This window comes from Antechinus flavipes, chromosome 2, assembly GCF_016432865.1.
Source record: "Antechinus flavipes isolate AdamAnt ecotype Samford, QLD, Australia chromosome 2, AdamAnt_v2, whole genome shotgun sequence".
In the NCBI taxonomy this organism is placed as follows: Eukaryota; Metazoa; Chordata; class Mammalia; order Dasyuromorphia; family Dasyuridae; genus Antechinus; species Antechinus flavipes.
In genome coordinates this window covers 682116652-682134974 of record NC_067399.1, presented here as the reverse complement: position 1 = coordinate 682134974, position 18323 = coordinate 682116652, and the positions used below count along the sequence as shown (strand labels likewise).

At 40.9% G+C, this 18323-nt stretch overlaps 1 protein-coding gene across 1 annotated transcript in view; it reads left to right on the top strand.

Annotated features, from left to right (window-relative positions):
- The window catches only part of TCERG1L (transcription elongation regulator 1 like), a 304281-nt gene that overhangs the window by 166719 nt on the left and 119239 nt on the right, over window positions 1–18323 (top strand). Inside the window, exon 5 of the mRNA XM_051982732.1 lies at window positions 14872–14997. Coding sequence (XP_051838692.1) covers window positions 14872–14997 — 126 coding nt within the window. The remainder of the gene's footprint in view (window positions 1–14871; window positions 14998–18323) is intronic.

The window sequence follows — 18323 nt, the reverse complement described above, 5'->3', positions numbered from 1 at the left end:
TGTTCTCCCGTTCCTTTGCAGCCCGTGAACCTATGTTGCCATGATCTCAGGTCTCCAAAGTGCTAGATCTTTCCTGGTCCTAAAATATTTTCTGTTCCAAGTTTAGCTCTGAAACCCCCAACACTCCCTGTGTTGAATTGAGCATTAATTTGTGTCATTATGAAATGGGGCAGCTATCCCAAATTCGTTAGGGACTTTTGATGGAAAAGACCATGATGACAGTGGAGAGGAAGACAATGATTATAATTTTAAAAGGCACAGAAGGTGTAGACACAGAAAATAGGGAGACAAGTGGGTAAATGTGGGAGGGCATGCAGGATAGGCTGGTGAAGGCAGACAGAGAATATGAGGAAGGGGCACTTCTGCAGGCACGGGAGCCCACACGAGTAGAGCCGGCTACTGGTCAGTCTGCCAAGCAGAGCAGCGGGCATGCAGTGCCCAGCAGCAGTGACAAGGCTCACATTTTATCCCCTCTGTGACTCAGCACTTGGCTCAGCTCAGCTCCTGCCCTCCCGCCTGATGGACCCTCCTGACTGACAGCCCAACCTAGAGCACGGACATTTTAGTTCTCCCTCTGCCCAAATGTTCTTAGTGCCAGTTCTCGACTCGGGCTCTCTACAAGGCATGAAACCAGAGAATTGCAGCCTTAGAACTGGAAGGAATCTTAGAAATGTTTTCGTATTGAGGATATTGAGGCAAGAGAAATGAAGGATTTTCCTAGGGGAATACTTGCAATAAGAGGAATGTCCAGATTTGAACCCAGAGCATCTGGCTCTTGAGCCAATGCTTTCCCCTCACTAAACCACACCGCTCCCACTTCTATTTAATTATTAAGCGTTAGACAGGTAAAGTGTCTTGGTGCTGGGGTTTCCAATATGGAAAGGGAAGCATTCCCATCTCTCTGGGACTTTGTGGTCTAACATGGAGTGGGAGCCACAACCAGTGTCTGAAGTAGGGTCCAGGGCCAAAGGGACACCCAGACCACGGACTGGGCTGGAAACAAGGAGGGGAGAGAACTTTCAGGTAAGCCCTGAGTGCCGATGAGGTAGGGAAGGGGAAATGTAGCAGACAAAGTGACATCCAGGAAGATGCAGCCAACGGAAACGGGGAACCAATCAGGAAGCTTCAATAAGGCTCTGAGAGCCAGGCAAAGACAACTGTCCGGACTTGAGATTCCCATTTCATCTGAGGAGAGAGTGGTCCTTGCATGAGAACACCCACAGCAGAGACTTGGCAGAAGACAGACTCCAAAGTACAGGACCAAGAGCCAGACAGCTGGAGCAAAGTCTTGCCAAAGACAAAGAAAGCAGGATGAGTGGGGGGATGGCTGGTAAGGACTTCACATTCTAAGGTGGAGACATCATGTCAATACTGAGCTGCGGAAAGAAGAAGGGAGGAGAGCTTGGGGTGATGGCTCTGGAAGCAGAAAGGAAGCTCTCTACAGGAGGTTCTTGCATCCTTTGGGGAACTCCTGCACTGCTTTAGCAACTTGGACTGAATGAAATTTTCACTTAGAGACTGAAGCCTTTTAGTACCCTCAGGTAATTCTCCTAAAGGACATAACTTGTCACCTTAATTGACAATAATTTTTGACCAATGACCATTAAAATTACCCACAGGTAGGGTACATGCTGTAATTACCATGTTCTTCTAATAATTATCCAAATTGCTGGAGGTTATATTACAAAAATATGAGTAATTGATAAAGCTTTTTAAAAAGAATGACTAGTTACTACGCTTTAGATGAAACATTTGAAATTATACGAAGCTGGCTATTAAAAATATGTTATTGATTTGTTAGCTTTGTTAAATCTTGAACAAGTTAATTTGTTCCCTAAATTTATTCATGTGAAGCCTTTTTCTTTCTAAAATTAATAGATTGCAGGGTATGGCTCGTCTCTTTTCGATTTAGATAAAGCAGTGACATGGCCAAAGAAGAATAGTTTCTCCTGTTTGCAAAAATAAATCACAAATCTTTGAAATCACCACCCGCATCCTTTGGGAGGAAGGTCTCCCACTTCACTGTGTTCTGTGGGCTCTGCTTATACAACCTGCTATTTTCACTCATAGACCTTAGCTTTCAGGAAATTAAATGTATCAACAAGGAGCCTAAAACTTCATCAGCATTCACAGCAGAGGAATAACTGCCCCAATTAGTTCCTGACCCTGCAACCTCCTTTTCTTCCCTTTAAAAGGTCCAGGTGCTGTGATTAATTGAGCCTAGGGTTAGGACTGACAAGATCACCTCGGTCACGTGGGCGCCATGACAAGAGGTCCGTTTCTGTGGAAGAATCCAATGATGGGATGGTCATCCCAGGTCAGACTGGTGCTGGTCTGCTGCCCAATCAGCCGCTGTATTCTTTCGCAGGTTATCCCACTGGACAGTGCCAACTGCAGGCAAAGTGCAAAGAGTTTTTGTTTCTGTTTGCTTGTTTTCTGTTATGCACGTAGATAAATTAGCTCAAACTCAGTAAGTTTCAGAGTTTCATGACACTCAGAGCGTTTACGTGACTTGACCAAAATTACCTTGTGAGCAACCAAGTTATATTTGAACCTAGGATTTCATGTCAGATTCAACACTTCTCTCCTATTGTGAGATGAAGAATTTCACGCTAAATCAATAATAAAATATGTCCAGTGATTTCTGAGGAACTAGAATATCACCAATCTGGGATGTTTCCTTATACACAGAAATACCAGGGTTCTTGGGAAGGTGACAATCATTTATCAGGACCACAAAGGCAGTGAGTATCAGGGCAATTCGAGAACCCCCTTTTCTCTGGTTTGGATTGGGAGCCAGCTCTCCTTTCACTCATCTATTCTTCAGCAGACATAGGAAACACCAAAATCTTCTTCCCAATTGGTGAACGGGGTTCTGGGCTGAGTTCTAATGTGGGCTCATTTACAGGCTTTCCTTTCCAATTACATGAGTGATCAAAGAATATGAACCAAGAAGGATTTTCAATAACTCTATGAGAGAATGATCCAAATTACTAAGAGGGAAGGATGGAATAAGCATTTCTTAAGTGCCTACTATGTGCCAAACTTTATGCTGAGTGTTTTAAAAATACATTTCTTATATCAATATTTCATAGGATTTTTACAATATCCTAAGGAAGTGGCTGGTGTTATTATGTCCATTTTGCACGTGTGGAGACTGAAGCGAACAAAGGTTAATCTGCCAAGAGTCCACAAATAGCAAGCGTCTAAGACCTTCCTGCCTCTGGCCCAGGGCCTGGGGTCCCAGCTGCCCCTCAGAGAACAAGGAAACGAAAATAAGGGCAAGAGAAAAGCTAACCGACCCTGAGGCTTATTCTCAAACCATGAACCTGGCAAAGGCGGCAGCTGCAAATGGCCGGTGCTGGGAAGGATGTGGAAAGACATGCATGAGGTGCATGGAGTTCCACATTTGCATGATCACTTTGGAATGAGCTAGAGTGACTGAAGCGCTCCTGGGAGAGGATCCAGATTCCCTCCTGGGTGTATGTTACCAAGGGAGTCAGTGATCAAGAAGAAAAAGAGAAATGATATGTAGGTAGATAAAATAGCAGGGGCAGGAGGAAGATCCCTCCCAGTCTCTGTCTCTCTGTGTGTCCCTCTGTCTCTTTGTGTCTCTCTCCATCTCTATCTCTCTGTCTCTTTGTGTCTGTGTCTCTGAATACACATACATATATCATAAAATATAGATAATCAATAGATAAGAATCATGTAAAATTTATATACTTTTTGATGTAGCAAAAACTCAAAGTAAGTTAGAAACTCTCCGAGTGAGAAATGACTAAATGAGTCACGCTCCATGAAGGTAATGAAACATCACTGGGACAGGGGAAATGACAGAGTGGGAGGACGAGAAGCCGGGGGAGACATATACAAGTGAATTGTTGTCAAGTCAGATGAGGGGAGACGTAGAAACCACTGATCCAACAACTGCGAGCATGAACATGGAAAGAACAACTCAACAATAAAAACTGACCATTGTGAAATTAGAAAGGAGACCGTGGCTGTTCCCAAGAAGAGATCTGGGCAAATCCCTTCCTGACTTCTCTGAAGAGACTGGAAACTGTTGGCAGGGGGAGGGGTGGATTGTTTATGACAACAGACTTTTTCAGAGAACCACCTTTTAGCGGTGATCTAGGTCCCCCACTTCAGGCCTCTTCCCGACAAGGACTTCCTGCACTGGCCCTGGATCTTGGCCCTTTATCCCTCCCCCCTCCCCAGCCTCCCTTCCTGGGGAGCTCTGATTCTCCAACTGCTGCCCTCATGGGAAGGGACCCTTATTGAGACCCTCTAAAATACCCTAATTTCCCTAGTTACAAAATCTGCTTCCTTTCCATGACCTATTACTCCACCCCCCCAGAACTATACAATTCAATTCCATACACATTAATCAAGGGCCTACTACATAACAGGCCATGTGCTAAATACTGGGGATACAAATAAGAGAAAGAGGAAGTGTCTGCTCTTGAGATGCTCATAATGTCCAAAAGAAAGTTGTAAAGGGAGGGAGGGCACCAGTGAGGACCCAGAGAGGGAAATAGTGTGAAGAACCCGAAGCAGCAGAATATGGAATTACTCAGAAGGCTGTAAGTTTTCTTACATATTTTACCCTGCAGTCCTCCAATCAAAAAGGAGAGTTAAGTGAGGATGAGTAAGAAAACACCGAGTCTCTAAAACCTGCAATAATCTGCATGAAGGTTCACGTCTTGCCGTCACTCCCAAGTGTTTAATGATCATGTTCATGTTTTCTAAAATTCCTTTGTGTGATCCTGACTTTGCTCTCATTTTCACGATGCTAAAGATAGCTGGAGAAACTCGGGGAACTCTCAAGACCTGGGTCACTAATATTTATACTCTATAATATCAAAGGGCTAACACTGAAGCAAAGCAATTGTTTTAAACTCTCTAATTGACTTAGTCCTCCATTCACCACAGCAACTTGTTTTAATTTTTTTCTTCCCTCATCCAATCCCCAATACCTACAACTATCCCTAAGCTCAGCATCTTGGCTCATTTTCCATTTAAAAAAATATTAAAATTTAACCCTACTGACTTCCAAAATCAGATAAGATTAGGTATTTGCAAGCTATAGACTCTTCTAATATATCCTTCCTCTAATTTCCCCTCCATCATCCTTCTTTTCCCTTATCATTTCTCTATTGAATGAAATGTAGTATTGTAAGAACTATATGCGCACAGACTCTTCCTTCTTTTGACCATGATGCTTATTCCCTACATCCCAACTTTTATTTTACAGATGCCTACTTTTGCACCCTAATTCTGTGCAATAATTTTTGCTAAACCCGTCCCCCCAGTGTATTTATCTTTTCCACTCTTTCCATTCTTCCCTTATGATAATTAAGACACAATAGAAAGTTTCCAAATTTTGTCTAACTTTTCTTCCTCTATGTTCGCTGATGATGATATGATTCAAAGGAGCTATCTGTGGCTTCTCCCATATTAGGATGGAAGCAATTTATCCTTGTTTAGACCTATATCATTATTCATTCATATTTACCTTTTTATATTTTTCTTTACTTCTGTGTTGAAACTTCAAAGTTTCTCCTTTTTCTGAGTAACAACCAAAAATACATGAATCTAACTGTAGCTCTTCAGTACTGCGATTCTTCTGGATGCTTTTAGTATTTTTCTTTGACCTGGAGATTCTAGATTTTGCCTGTAATGTTTGTAAGAGCTTTCATTTTGGGATATTTTCTGGAGAATCCGGTGGATTCTTTTCCATTTCATTTTGCCCTCTGGTTCTAAGAGATCTAGGTAGTTATTTTTAAGATGATGGTCTAAAAAATTTAAATGTCTTTCTTCTCAATCTACTTTCCATATAAATTTACTTTTGTCCTAGGACATCTATTACATCACATTTAATTCTGGTCTCCAGATTCGCTTTCAACAAGACCTTTGTTTCATTTAAATCATTATATACTTCATGGAGTCATTGGCTTCTTTTTTAGTCCATTCAAACTTTCAGGGAGTTTGATATCTAGGAAATAATTTGTATTTCTTATGCCAAAATGTTAATTCCTTTCCCAGTTTTTTTTTAAATTCCACAAAGCTCATTTCATTTCTTTCATTTGATTTATTTTTTTTAAATTTGACTCTTAAAAATATTCGTCCTTTTTTCCCCATGAATTCTAGTTGACTTTGTATTCATTCTGCCTCCCTCCTACCCCCTCCACACACCTTAACTGATGCTCTGCTTCTACAGAAGTCATTTTCTTCTTCTGGGTTTAGGTTTTAAGCATCTCTGTTACTGCTGTGCGTCACTATAGTAAAATTCCCTTTTTTTGTCTGATCATTATTCAATCCTAACTTTGGCTTTCTTGTTACGACTACTTCTTGTTATGACTGAATTCTCAGAATTTTGGGTGGCGATATCTGGGCTCATCCTTTTGCTCCTTTCTTGAAGCACTGAGCATTTTTACTATTTCAGGCTCTTGGAGGCAGACTTTCAGTACTCCCAGAGTGATCTGATCCAGGCCAGGTCAGATTGCTATCCCCTTGTTCTGAACTCTACAATTCCAGACATAAATTTGGGGTCTGAGGAAGAGTAGGCCACTGCTGGAATCAGAGTCCATCAGTCAACTGGAAATCTCTGTTGAATCAGGCTATGCTTTAGACTGAGATTTCTGGCTTAGTTATCTCGTTGCAGGTTAAACTATTTCCTAGAATCACTCTGCTCTTGGAGTTGGGACTACACTACTGCTGTAGACTTCTGAACTTCTTTTTTTTTCTTAAATGGTTCATGTTCTCCTCACCTGGGATCTCCACCATCATGTACAGATCCTATTCCACATCTGTCTCCTAGAACTCAGTAATAGTCAGAGGTCTCCATTAGATCACATTTAATTCTGGTCTCTAGGTTCTTTGTCTCCCAACAAGACCTGTGTTTCATTTGAATCATTATGAATGTACAAGACAATGTGTCTGAAGATTTGGACCTCTTGTATGAAATCAAATTAATCCATGTGAATTTCCATGATCATTCAAGGAAGATAGCTCAGGGGAGAGATTATAGAACAAGTAGACATGGGGGATTATAACTTTGTAAAAGAAAGGACAAATGAAGTATTTTATAAAAAAGAAAGTAAGTGCTTAAGCTGCAATCAGAGCTCTTAATGCTAAGCAGCCGTCAGAGGGGTAAGGAGCAGGAAGATTATAAATTATCTAGCCCCACACATTCATTTTTTACTTGGAGATACTGAGACCAAGCAAACTTGATGATCAACCCAGGATCTTGCAGATGACTCCTGAGTGGAATTTTGAGACCAAATCCCTGGTGGCAAATATGACATTCTTTTTAATCTTCCTTGCTACTTTAACTTACTCATGCCCCATTTAGAAGGAATAGAAAGAACCCAACAAAAAAGTCTTCCTATTAGACTCAGATAAAGGGTCTATTCTCTCCATCCTTCTCCCCATAATCAGATGCTCTCCCTGGTACTCAGAGGATTTTCTTTTAATTTTTGATTTCTTGAAAGAGAAAAATACATTAAACTACACTCAAAAATGGAAGAAATGTCTTTCATGTCACTTGCAAATGAACTATCTGACTTAGATAAAACCAAAGAGCAGAATAATCCGGCTTTCAGTTCCTCTGCCTCTTCCCCATGATTCAGAACATGCAGCCCCACTCCTTTACCCTTATGGGAGGCTGAATATCACACTTCTCCATCCTAATTACCCCTCATGTAGTTGGCCAACATTTATAAAGCACTTACTATGTGCCATGAATTGTACTAAATTCTAGAGATAAATAGAAAGGTGGAAAATAAACCTGCCCTCGAGGAGCTGACAGTTTCTCGTGAAAGACAAAGTACAGATTCCTAGATACCTACAAGATACTTTATAGAATTCATGGAAGGCTAACTCAGGGTGCGATATATTCATCTCTGGGGGTGGGACTGGGAGAGTCCGGAAGAAGGTGGTGTTTGAGCTAAGGCTTGGAGGAGTCAGGGAAGCTGAGAGGGAGAAGAGAGGAAGGGGAATATGTAGTCGGAGGAGACAGTCAGCCCAAAGCTGACATGGAAGATTAAATGTTGTGGACAAGGAAGAGCAAACAGGACGATGCTGTTGATTGTAGATTGCTTGTAACGTGATAAAGTATGAGACGACAGGAAAGGGAGCCAGGGACCAGCTATGGAGACTCTTAGATTTAACAAAAAATGATGTCAGATTTGGTCTTGGAGGGACTAGGAAACCATGGGAGTTTCTTGAGTATAAGTAGAAGACATGATCAGATTTGAGAATCAGGAAAATCCCTATTGAAACTAAAAGAAGAATGGATGGGAGGAAGAAGGAACTTGAGACAGGAAGAATAATAAATAGAAGGCCAAAAAGGTGATTGCAGTATTCTGGGAATGAAGAGATCAGGGCCTGACCCATGGTGTGACCTCATAAATGGAAAAAAAAAAAAAAAGATGTGCTTAGTATAGATATGAAGGGAGAAATAACAAGACTTGATAGACTGGATAGTCTTTTACTTTGTACTTACACCTAAAATCCAATAGGTAATAATGTAGTCTGGCATCCCAAGGAAAGTACTGTTTGTTTGTTTGGATTTAATTAATTTTTGTTGCATTTTAAATTCTGAACCGTCCTCCTTTCTCCTTCACCCCTTTCACTAGAAAAGACTTTTTTTTTTTTAAATCAGGGGTATATAAGGATCAATAGATCCTTAAGGATCAGATTTGCCTTAAGTTAATTTGTATCCTATGTATCTATTTGTATCATGTGACAAGAACAGCTTGCTTCCTGAAAATAAAATAATGCCCCACAGATTTCTAGATTTAAATAAAAAAAAAGGCCAAACTTTCCATTAATTCCCTCTTTCAGGAAGAGAATCCTCCTATTCATTTCATTAGATTTAAATAGGAAAATGAATCCATTAAATGATGGTTGCCTTTCCCTGTGGAGGTTTCCTTTGCTAACACAAAAGATAAAAGTGTGGGTGTGCATGAGTCATGATGTTAGCTGTCAATTAATAGGTAGTGGTACCCAGGGGATTTTTTCCCCTCTAACTCAATCCTTCCTTTTTCTTATAAAGCTACATCTAGTTAAAGGTAATGTAGCTGCTTCCCTGGGTGCCCACTTCTCTCCACTCCAATGTCTATAGTCCTCAGTATACGGACTATTCTAATATTCAAAGTGGGCTGGCTTCCTCAAGTTTCCCCCTCTCCAATCCATCAGCCAGACAGCTTGGTTGGGAACGGCAACGATTCCGATTTTCTTTTCTCTATACAAAATGCTCCTCTCATAATTATTTCCTGCTGCAGACACTGGGGAGGTTATTCTCCCATTTAAAAAATAGGGAAACTGTCATTTGGAGTGGTCCAGGAACTTACCCAGAAGCACACAGCTCATCAGGGTCACAGTGTGGACTTTGGCTAGCTAGGTGTGTAGTGATAGAGTGCTGGCCCTGGAGTTTGGAGGACCAGGGTTCCAATCCAGCCCAAGATGCTTCCTAGCTGTGTAATCTTGTACCAATCCCATCACCTCTGTGTCCATTTCCTCATTTACAAAGTCAAGCTCTAAACTATAACTTGTCCGATTGTTGTGAGAATCAACAAGATTAGTGCTTAGTGGAATACCTCTGGGTCTTTGCCCCATGGTCTGTGCATTTCTTTCTCGGTCTCTGTGATCTAATAAACTCCATTTGATTCAACCGACATATCTATGCTGCTGGCTCCCAGATCAACATATAGAGTCACCATCTGTCCTAGAGCCTAACATTTATACCTGGAAGTTCCTCGACAGGTCCAAAAAGCCCCCCAAGACTGCTTTCCCTCTCGACTCAATCCTAACTTCTCTGTTTCTGTTGATAGGACCAACATCCTTCTAATCATCAGTTTTCAATCTTGGTCTTTTTTTCCCATGATTCTCTTTCCCTTAGCCCATCTCCTTGACACAATAGCAACAATAACTGTGATAGCTAGCATTAATATATTTCTTTAACACATACAAATCACTTTGCATAAGCGATCTCCTCTCATTTCCAAATTAGCCCTGTGCGGTAAGTGCTATTATTATTCAGATTTAGGAAGATTTAAGTTGCTTGCTCAGGATCACATAGTTAGTGACTGGATTTGAACTGAGCCCAAGTTCAGGATATATCCATTTGGCCACTAGCCACACGCTACACATCTCCTCACTTCTACTAAAAGAAGTATTAGAGAAATGCCCCTGTGGGAGAGTGGTTTACAATGTGACAAACTCACACGAGACATTTATCCTTGCCATAAAGGATGCCATTTGTTATGTGAAACGGCTCATGAGTAGGATCGGATATGACTAAGCAAGAGTGAATCATATGAGATTAAGCGAGATGCTTCCAGAAAATCTGAGGGAAGGGGGGAAGGCAGTAAAGACAGGGTCTAGGGATTAAAGGGAAGAATTAGGAAGGAGTTGGGGAGGGTAAGAGAGGGGACTGGTAGAGAACAAATTTGCATATACTTGAACATTTCCTTCAACATGTGACCTCACATATGGCTAGCAACATGGTTAAGTCTTTCTTATGAAATGTTAATGAAAACAATCTGAGGAGCTGACTTTGTGACAATGGAAATAGGATGGATGGATTAAGGTTCTGATAATGAATTACTACTGCATATCACTACCCACCCACATTTCTCCTATAAAGTCCCTTTCCTCCACTCACTCAGCTTCCAGGATATCCCACCGCCTTAAGACTCTTCACTTGGAAAATTACAGTAGTCTACTTATGAGTATCCTTACCTCATGGTCCATTCTCCATTCAGTGATTTCCTAAATGACAGGTTTGATTGTGTCACTCCCCTATTCAATAAACTCCAGAGATTCCCTATCACTTCGAGAAACAAGCACAAAATGCTGTTGGACATCAGAGCCCCTTAAAACCTTGCCACCTCCCATCTTTCCGGTCTCCTTACTCCTGGCACATATTGAACAAGTGACATTGGCCTCCCTACTGATCCACAAACAAGACTTTCCATTTCTTGACTCCATTGTTCTCTTTGGTTGTCACAAAGGCTTGGAAAGCTCTGCCTCCTCCACTCAGACTACTGACTTTCCTGGCTTCTTTTAAGTTCCAACTAAAATCCTGTTTTCTACAACAGTAAGTCTTTCCCAACCCCTCTTAATTCTAGCACCTTGTTGTTGTTGTCATGTCCAACTCTTCATGACCCCATTTGGGGTTTGCTTGGCAAAGATCCTTGAGGAGTTTCCTTCTCTAGTTTATTTTACAGATGAAGAAACTGAGGCAAACCACATTAAATGGCTTGCCTGAATTCATGTAGTTAGTAACTGCCTTTAACTGGACTTCACCTGTGACTTCCTTACTCCAGGGCTCTATCCACTGAGCTATCTAGCAGTTCTGGTACCTTCCTTTTGTTAATTAGTGGGGGTGTGAGGGCTGCTCTCTAATCCAGTCTCAGACAATTGACTGTGTGATCCTAGGCAAGTCACTTAACCCAACTGCCAGGAGCAGGGGATGGGAGGACCAGTATCTCTGGTAGGAGGACTTGCCAATCTTCTTTCAGAACTGCTCACCTCCTTTGGTGTCCACCTGGCACTCAACTCTCACCTGTGGCTCCAAGAAGCTGTGGCATTCACATGGACCACGTAGCAGTAAACCATCTTGGACTAAATCAGCTTGAAGATAACCAGGTGGAAAATAACCAAATAAACCCCTCAATGAGTTGGAGGAGCTGTCCACTCCAAGTATGAGAAGACATCCCCAGGAGGAACGAGTGGATGAGACCAGTTTGTTCCAGTGGCCATAAAAGTGGATGTAGCCAGCCCTGTGCAGTGCTTAGAGCTTGGTCGGACATCAAAGCCATCAAAGCCCTCCCCTGCATCCCAGGCCATTGACAGACATGTCCACCTTTGTCTTGCCATTGGACTTTGATGACTCTGGAGTAGAGAGTGAGGTGGACAACTTCGCTCAGCAACTTGTCTCACTTCAATCCAACTTTTGCATGAGTCAAGATGGGATGTTATTTGTCCTCTTTGAAAGTGAAGGACGAACAACAACTTCCTCTCTATCCTGTACATAGATTGTTTGCATTTGTATAGAATATATTTAGAATACATTAGAATAGAATAGACTATATTCATGTAGAGAATGTTTCCTTGCTTGTTTTCTCCCCCATTAAACTGTAAGCTCTTTGAGGGCAGGGACTCTCTGTTGCCCTTGTTTGTATCACTAGCTCTTAGCATGGCACATAGTACCTGGAACACAATAGGTAATTAATTCATGTTAATTGATTGATTAATAAATGCTCATTGACTTAAGCTAAACTGTCAGAAGATTCATGAAGTAAACTCTCAAGGACCTCCAGATTGACTGCAGGGGAGTAGGATAAGTAGAAGACAGGATAGTAAGCTTTAAGATCGTTGCATTTCCCTTAATGGAAGCGCTGTCTACCCTAATGAAGTCCAGGTTCTCGGAAGAAAGGAAGGAAGCGATGAACCCCACTCTTAAGCAATAAATCTTTGCCTCCACTGCTGATATGAGTCTGAAAAAATGAAGTTCACCGTGGTCCATTTCCCTCTTCACAAAATTACCCTGTAAATGTCGTGTATGTATATTGTGCAGCATGTATTTGTATATTTTCATGTTGGCTCCCTCAGGAGAACCTAAGCTCCTTAAGGGCTGTGCTGTTTTTCCTTATAATCTCCACTATCTGGCAAAGATCCAGCCATACAGTATTGTATGAATATGCTTATTGATGAAAGGACTAAGTAAACAAATACATGTGATTGAAAAGTTGTTTGTTCAGTTGTTCAAGGATCTCCCATGTGAGTGGAGGCAAGTTTCCTTTCCCTGTATAGATAGCAGCTCTTCCACAGCCTAGCAGGCGTCATCCAGCGAGGTTTTGGCCAAATTATGTGCTGTTCACTGTGTATCCGCCTTGGCAAGGAGCCTGTACTTTTCTGGAGAGGTTCTGGGAAAACCCACGGTTGGAGTCAAAAAGACCTGAGTTTAGAGCCTGCCTCCAACACTTGCTTGCTTCTCTCAGCCTCAGTTTCTTCATTTGTGAAATGGGAATCATTATCTCACTTACCATGTTGTGAGTCTCAAATGAGAAAGCATGTGGAGTGCTTTTCGAACTTTATAATTCTCTGTAAAGGAGAATGGGGGGGGGGCACCCCCAAAGTTAAAAACAAAACACACGGCCAGGGTGGCCTCGGGCACAGATGTGGCAGATGAAGGCAGATGACAGCGAGATGTGCCCGAGCCGGACACTGCCTGTCTCCTTTGTCCTGAGCCGCTCTTGGAGGCTGTGGCCACTGGTACTTACCCCATTGTTCTCCCATTTCTAGCCTGGTTAGCCTCAGCCCCATGTCAGATATCTCCCTCACATATTTTGAGATTTATTCATTTATTTATTACTTTGAATGAAGATCATGAAGATTCTGGGAACTGCTTCTAGCCCTTGTGTCCTACCATCCTCCCCACATTTCATCAGGAGAAAATCCCCCTTAATCTCTTGTTAATATAATTAGTTTAATCATCTAGTTTCAAATGGATAATCCCATTACAGTAAAATAGGCCTGTTCCTCTTAGCTCCTTAAAGCCTTTTCTTGGTGTTACCCCTTGGGACCTCATGGCTGAGACCCTACGGAGGAGCAGCTTAGTTTCCAAGGACAGTTTTCAAGCATCTGGGTTTCTTAATCTTGCCAGCCACGCCAATGAGGCAGAGATGGGGGTCTCAGGACCGAACCCTGATGCCTTTGTCCTTCTTGGCTGCAGTGTTAAAGCAGCAGGAGGGGGAGAACATTTAGAGGGTCCACGGTGGAGAGACAGACAGACAGACAGACACAGAGACAGAGAGAGACAGGAAAAAAGAGAGAGAAATGAGACTGACAGAAAATGAGAGACACAGACACACAGAGAGAGAGAGGAGAGAGAGAGAGAGAGAGAGAGAGAGAGAGAGAGAGAGAGGAAAAAAGAGAGAGAAATGAGACTGACAGAAAGTGAGAGACACAGACACACAGAAAGAGAGAGAGAGAGAGAGAGAGAGAGAGAGAGAGAGAGAGAGAGAGAGAGAGAGACAGAGAGAGAGAGAGAGACAGAGAGAGAGAGACAGAGAGAGACAGGAAAAAAGAGAGAGAAATGAGACTGACAGAAAGTGAGAGACACAGACACACAGAAAGAGAGAGAGAGAGAGAGAGACAGAGAGAGACAGAGAGAGACAGGAAAAAAGAGAGAGAAATGAGACTGACAGAAAGTGAGAGACACAGACACACAGAAAGAGAGAGAGAGAGAGAGAGAGAGAGAGAAGAGAGAGAGAGAGAGAGAGGAAAAAAGAGAGAGAAATGAGACTGACAGAAAATGAGAGACACAGACACACAGAAAGAGAGAGAGTTAATAGATTTGTTCACACCCATGGAAGATTATACCTTTTTTCTAAATAAGAGAACAAGAGAGTTTGAAGTTCAGCATGAAGCTTTACTGGGAGAGAATGTTGGAATATAAAGGGAACAAAGGCAGGAATATACTGTTGTGGATGTGTGCACAAACATGTGTATCTGTTCACAAGTTCTGTGGGACCTCTCCTGGGTCTATGGTAGGGAAAAATGAGAAAGTCCAAGGTTCCTTGGAGTGGAGATGATGCTGAATTGTTATTTCAACTTCACATTAAGTGAGAGAGAACCTTAGAGGGAAGTGATATGTGGGGTGTGGCGGGAAGGGCCACTTGTAGGAGGTGGGGTATGAGCTGAGACTGAGGAAGTCCAGGAAAATCAGGAGGTGAAGGAAGCAGGTCTAGACGGTGCATCCTGCTCAATCTCTGAGCCACAAGTGCTTAGCCTTAGGCACTCACAGGGAGTCCCTGTTCTCCGGGTGCTGAAACCGTTTACCCTGTTGTTTCTCTACAGGATCCTCATCTCAGATGGAGGGCCACCTCATGCCTCTGCTACCTGCTCAGGTCACAAGAGTCACTGCTGTGTCTACACCCGCGGTGACATTCATGACTGCCAATCTAATGGAGCAGACGTCACCAGGTAGGTGGACATGCCTTATATTTTTAATTCTTTGCAACACAAAAAGAGCTGTTCTAAATATTTTTAAGATAATACGTCCTTTTCCCTTTTCTTTAACTTCTTTGGGATGCACACCTATGAGTGCCATTGCTCTGTCAAATGGTATGCTCAATTGTATAGTCCTTTAGTCATGGTTCCAAATTGTTCTCCAGAAAGAATGGACTAGTTCACAACTCTACTTTTCAGCATTTCTCTGTTTGTCTTTTTTTTTTTTAAAGCAATCTAATAGGTTGTACATTTTTCTAATAAATAGTTCTTTAGAAGATTTTTATGTGGCTACTGGCAGCTTTGATTTCTTCTTCTGAGAACTGCCTGTTCATACCCTTTGATTATTTATCAACTGGGAAATGGCTTTTATTCTATAAATTATGCTCAGTTCATTTTTGAAAAATGAAGTTTTTATCAAAGAAAGTTGTTATAATTTTTTTTGGTTGTCTTCTTTTCATCTAATCTTGTATGAGTTTCATGGAATCAAAATTATCTACTCTACATACTATAATTCTCTTCCTTCCTCTCTTAATCTCTCTTCCCTTCTCTCTCCTTCCCTCCATTTTCTTTTCTATCTTCTTAGGTCATTAATAGATCTGGAAGGTAAATTTTCTGTGTTCCCCTAACTCACTTATGATGGTACCCTTTATGTCTAATTCTTCCATTTTTGAACTCACTTTGATATATGGTGTGAGATGTTCTGCAAAAATGCTTTACAATTTTTTAACAACTTTTGTCAAATATTGAATTTTTGATCCCAAAACTTAGATCTTTGAGTTTGTTAAACACTGTATTAGTGTGATCATTTACTATTGTGAATTGTATATCTATTCTATTCCACTGATTTACCACTTTATTTTTAAGTGAGTATCAAATTGGTCTGATGATTACCACTTTTAATATAGTTTGAAATCTAAAATTGCTAGACTGCCTTCCTCAACATTTTTTCCCAATAACTGTCTTGAAATTCTTGACATTTTCTTCTTCCAGATGCATTTTGGTTACTATTCTATTCTATATCTATCTAACTATATGTTTATCTATCATCTATCTATATACTATATAGTGTACTATTACTATTCTTACTCTAACTTTAGAAATAGATCTTTAGCAGTTTAATCATAGGTGATTTCTAAAGTCTTCAAGATCCATCCCCCTTCAAGGAATCCTCTGACACAATCCCCCAGCATCAGCCCTAGACAAAAATAGGTCTTTGTTTTCCTTGTCCTACTTTCCACCTTCTTTATATAGTCTCCTTAAACACTTTCGTATTTAAATTGTTGTTGTTCAGTCATGTTCCAGTCATACTCAACTCTTTGGGACTCCATCTGGGGCTGTGTTGGCAAAGATACCGGAAGGCTTTGCCATTTCTTTCCTCCGGCTCACTTTATAGAATAGGAAATTACACAAAAAGTCAGACACTTAGTGTCTGAACTCAGGGCAATGAGTCTTTCTGACTGTAAGCCTGGCATTCTATTCATTGAGTCACCTATCTGTCCCTATTTATAAAGTCACAATCCATTTTTATGCTAATCCCAGAGGAAGTACTTCCTAGAGGACAGCAATACTATTTAAAATAAATATTAATACTAATTTTAAGGTAGGAGAAAAGATTAAATGAGAAGGCTGAATATACAAGTGAAATAAATCCCATTTGACTTGTTTAGAAGTTATTAACTCTCGGGAAAAATACATAGGCAGTCAGAGTAAAATAACAGCCATCAACAAAAATGACTTCAATTTTTTATGAAAATTTAAGTAACAGAAATCAAGAAAGTCAAGAGAAAAACTAAAACCGTTGATCAAAAATCTGTTCTTGATTCCATGGAGAGAGATCCAGAAGTCAAAAATGACATTAGTCTAGAATAGTGTTGGCTGACCTTAGTTCTCAAAGAAGATAATGACCTTGGAGGTAATTTGGTGACATGAAAGTGATTGGATTATAGTGAGGGGAGGCTGTGTGAGGTCCTCACTTCCTTCTCTTCCCTTGTTTTTTTTAAACTAAGGTCTTCAACAGGTCTCATTTTGACCCAGATAACACCCTTTCAGTGAATTAGATGAGATAAAAAATGAGGCAGAAAATGGCTTCTTTTACCTAGCCAAATATATGTGTGTGTGTGTGTGTGTGTGTGTGTGTGTGTGTGTGTGTATTTGTGTGTGTGTGTGTGTGTGTGTGTGTGTGTGTGTTTGTGTGTGTGTGTGTGTAACAGAGATATAAATATAAATCTGGGAGTGGAAAATCCTCAAGGGTGTCTGGTCAAAATAGAAACAATTGCTATTTATATTTATATTCACTCAGAGCAAATCAGGGACCAAACAATGACCAAATGGGACTTGGCCTGGAAATTACTGATCTGTTAGGGAGAACCCAAAGTACTTTGGGATTAAGACATGATCCTTACGATTCTTAAGAAAAAAATCTAGCCCATAAACCCCAAGATAACTTGTGAGGTTTCAGCAAAAAAAAATTGCATTTATTGGGAAGAGCACCTTCAAGGAAGGGTATGATACTCTACGTGGACAGAGAGAAGGGAAGGAAAACAAGAAGAAAAGAAAAGAATCCAGAATAGAAACTCCCCTGGACTATCTTCTATAATAGTCAAAAGTGAAAGGAATGAGATCACCAAACAACTCTGATATGAGAGACACTAAAACAAATACTTTTGTGAGTGTTCAACAAAGTTGCTTGAAGATTAGTAGATAGAAAGTGGCAAAGAGCTGTTAAGGTCACAAATATAAGCTCATTATAATCTCCACAGATAACAGCATCAGGACTACATTTGGCTTCCAATACCATATTCCAGAAACTGTGTAGGAAGTAGAAGTAGACTCAAGGAAATAGTTTAGAAAAAAATCAACAAGCAGCAATAATAGCAGTGGGACTAAATCACATGTAGACAAAGGAATAATTGTGTTGGAGGTGACCTATCATGAGATGATAGAGTCAGATTTAAAGTGACCTCAGTTGTATCTTGACACAGTAAAAATAAGACAACTCCCCCTCCCCCCCAAAAAAAATCACTGATGTAATTAGAGCATCTTTGTGAAACTATTTCCTATATGAGATGGGCCACATTACATGATCTTCCTGAGCCCAGGTTTCCTCACATTTAAAATGAAGACTTTCAAATCATTGAGCACTGAGGACCTTCCAAGCTTAATTGTGATAGAATGGGTTCTTTGCCTGATCCGGTCCTAACCCTTGCATGAGCATCCCCACTATAGCATACCTGACAAGTAATCACACATGTTTTTTGGAAATCCTTAAGGGAGAAGAATTCTTTACTTCATCAGGAAGG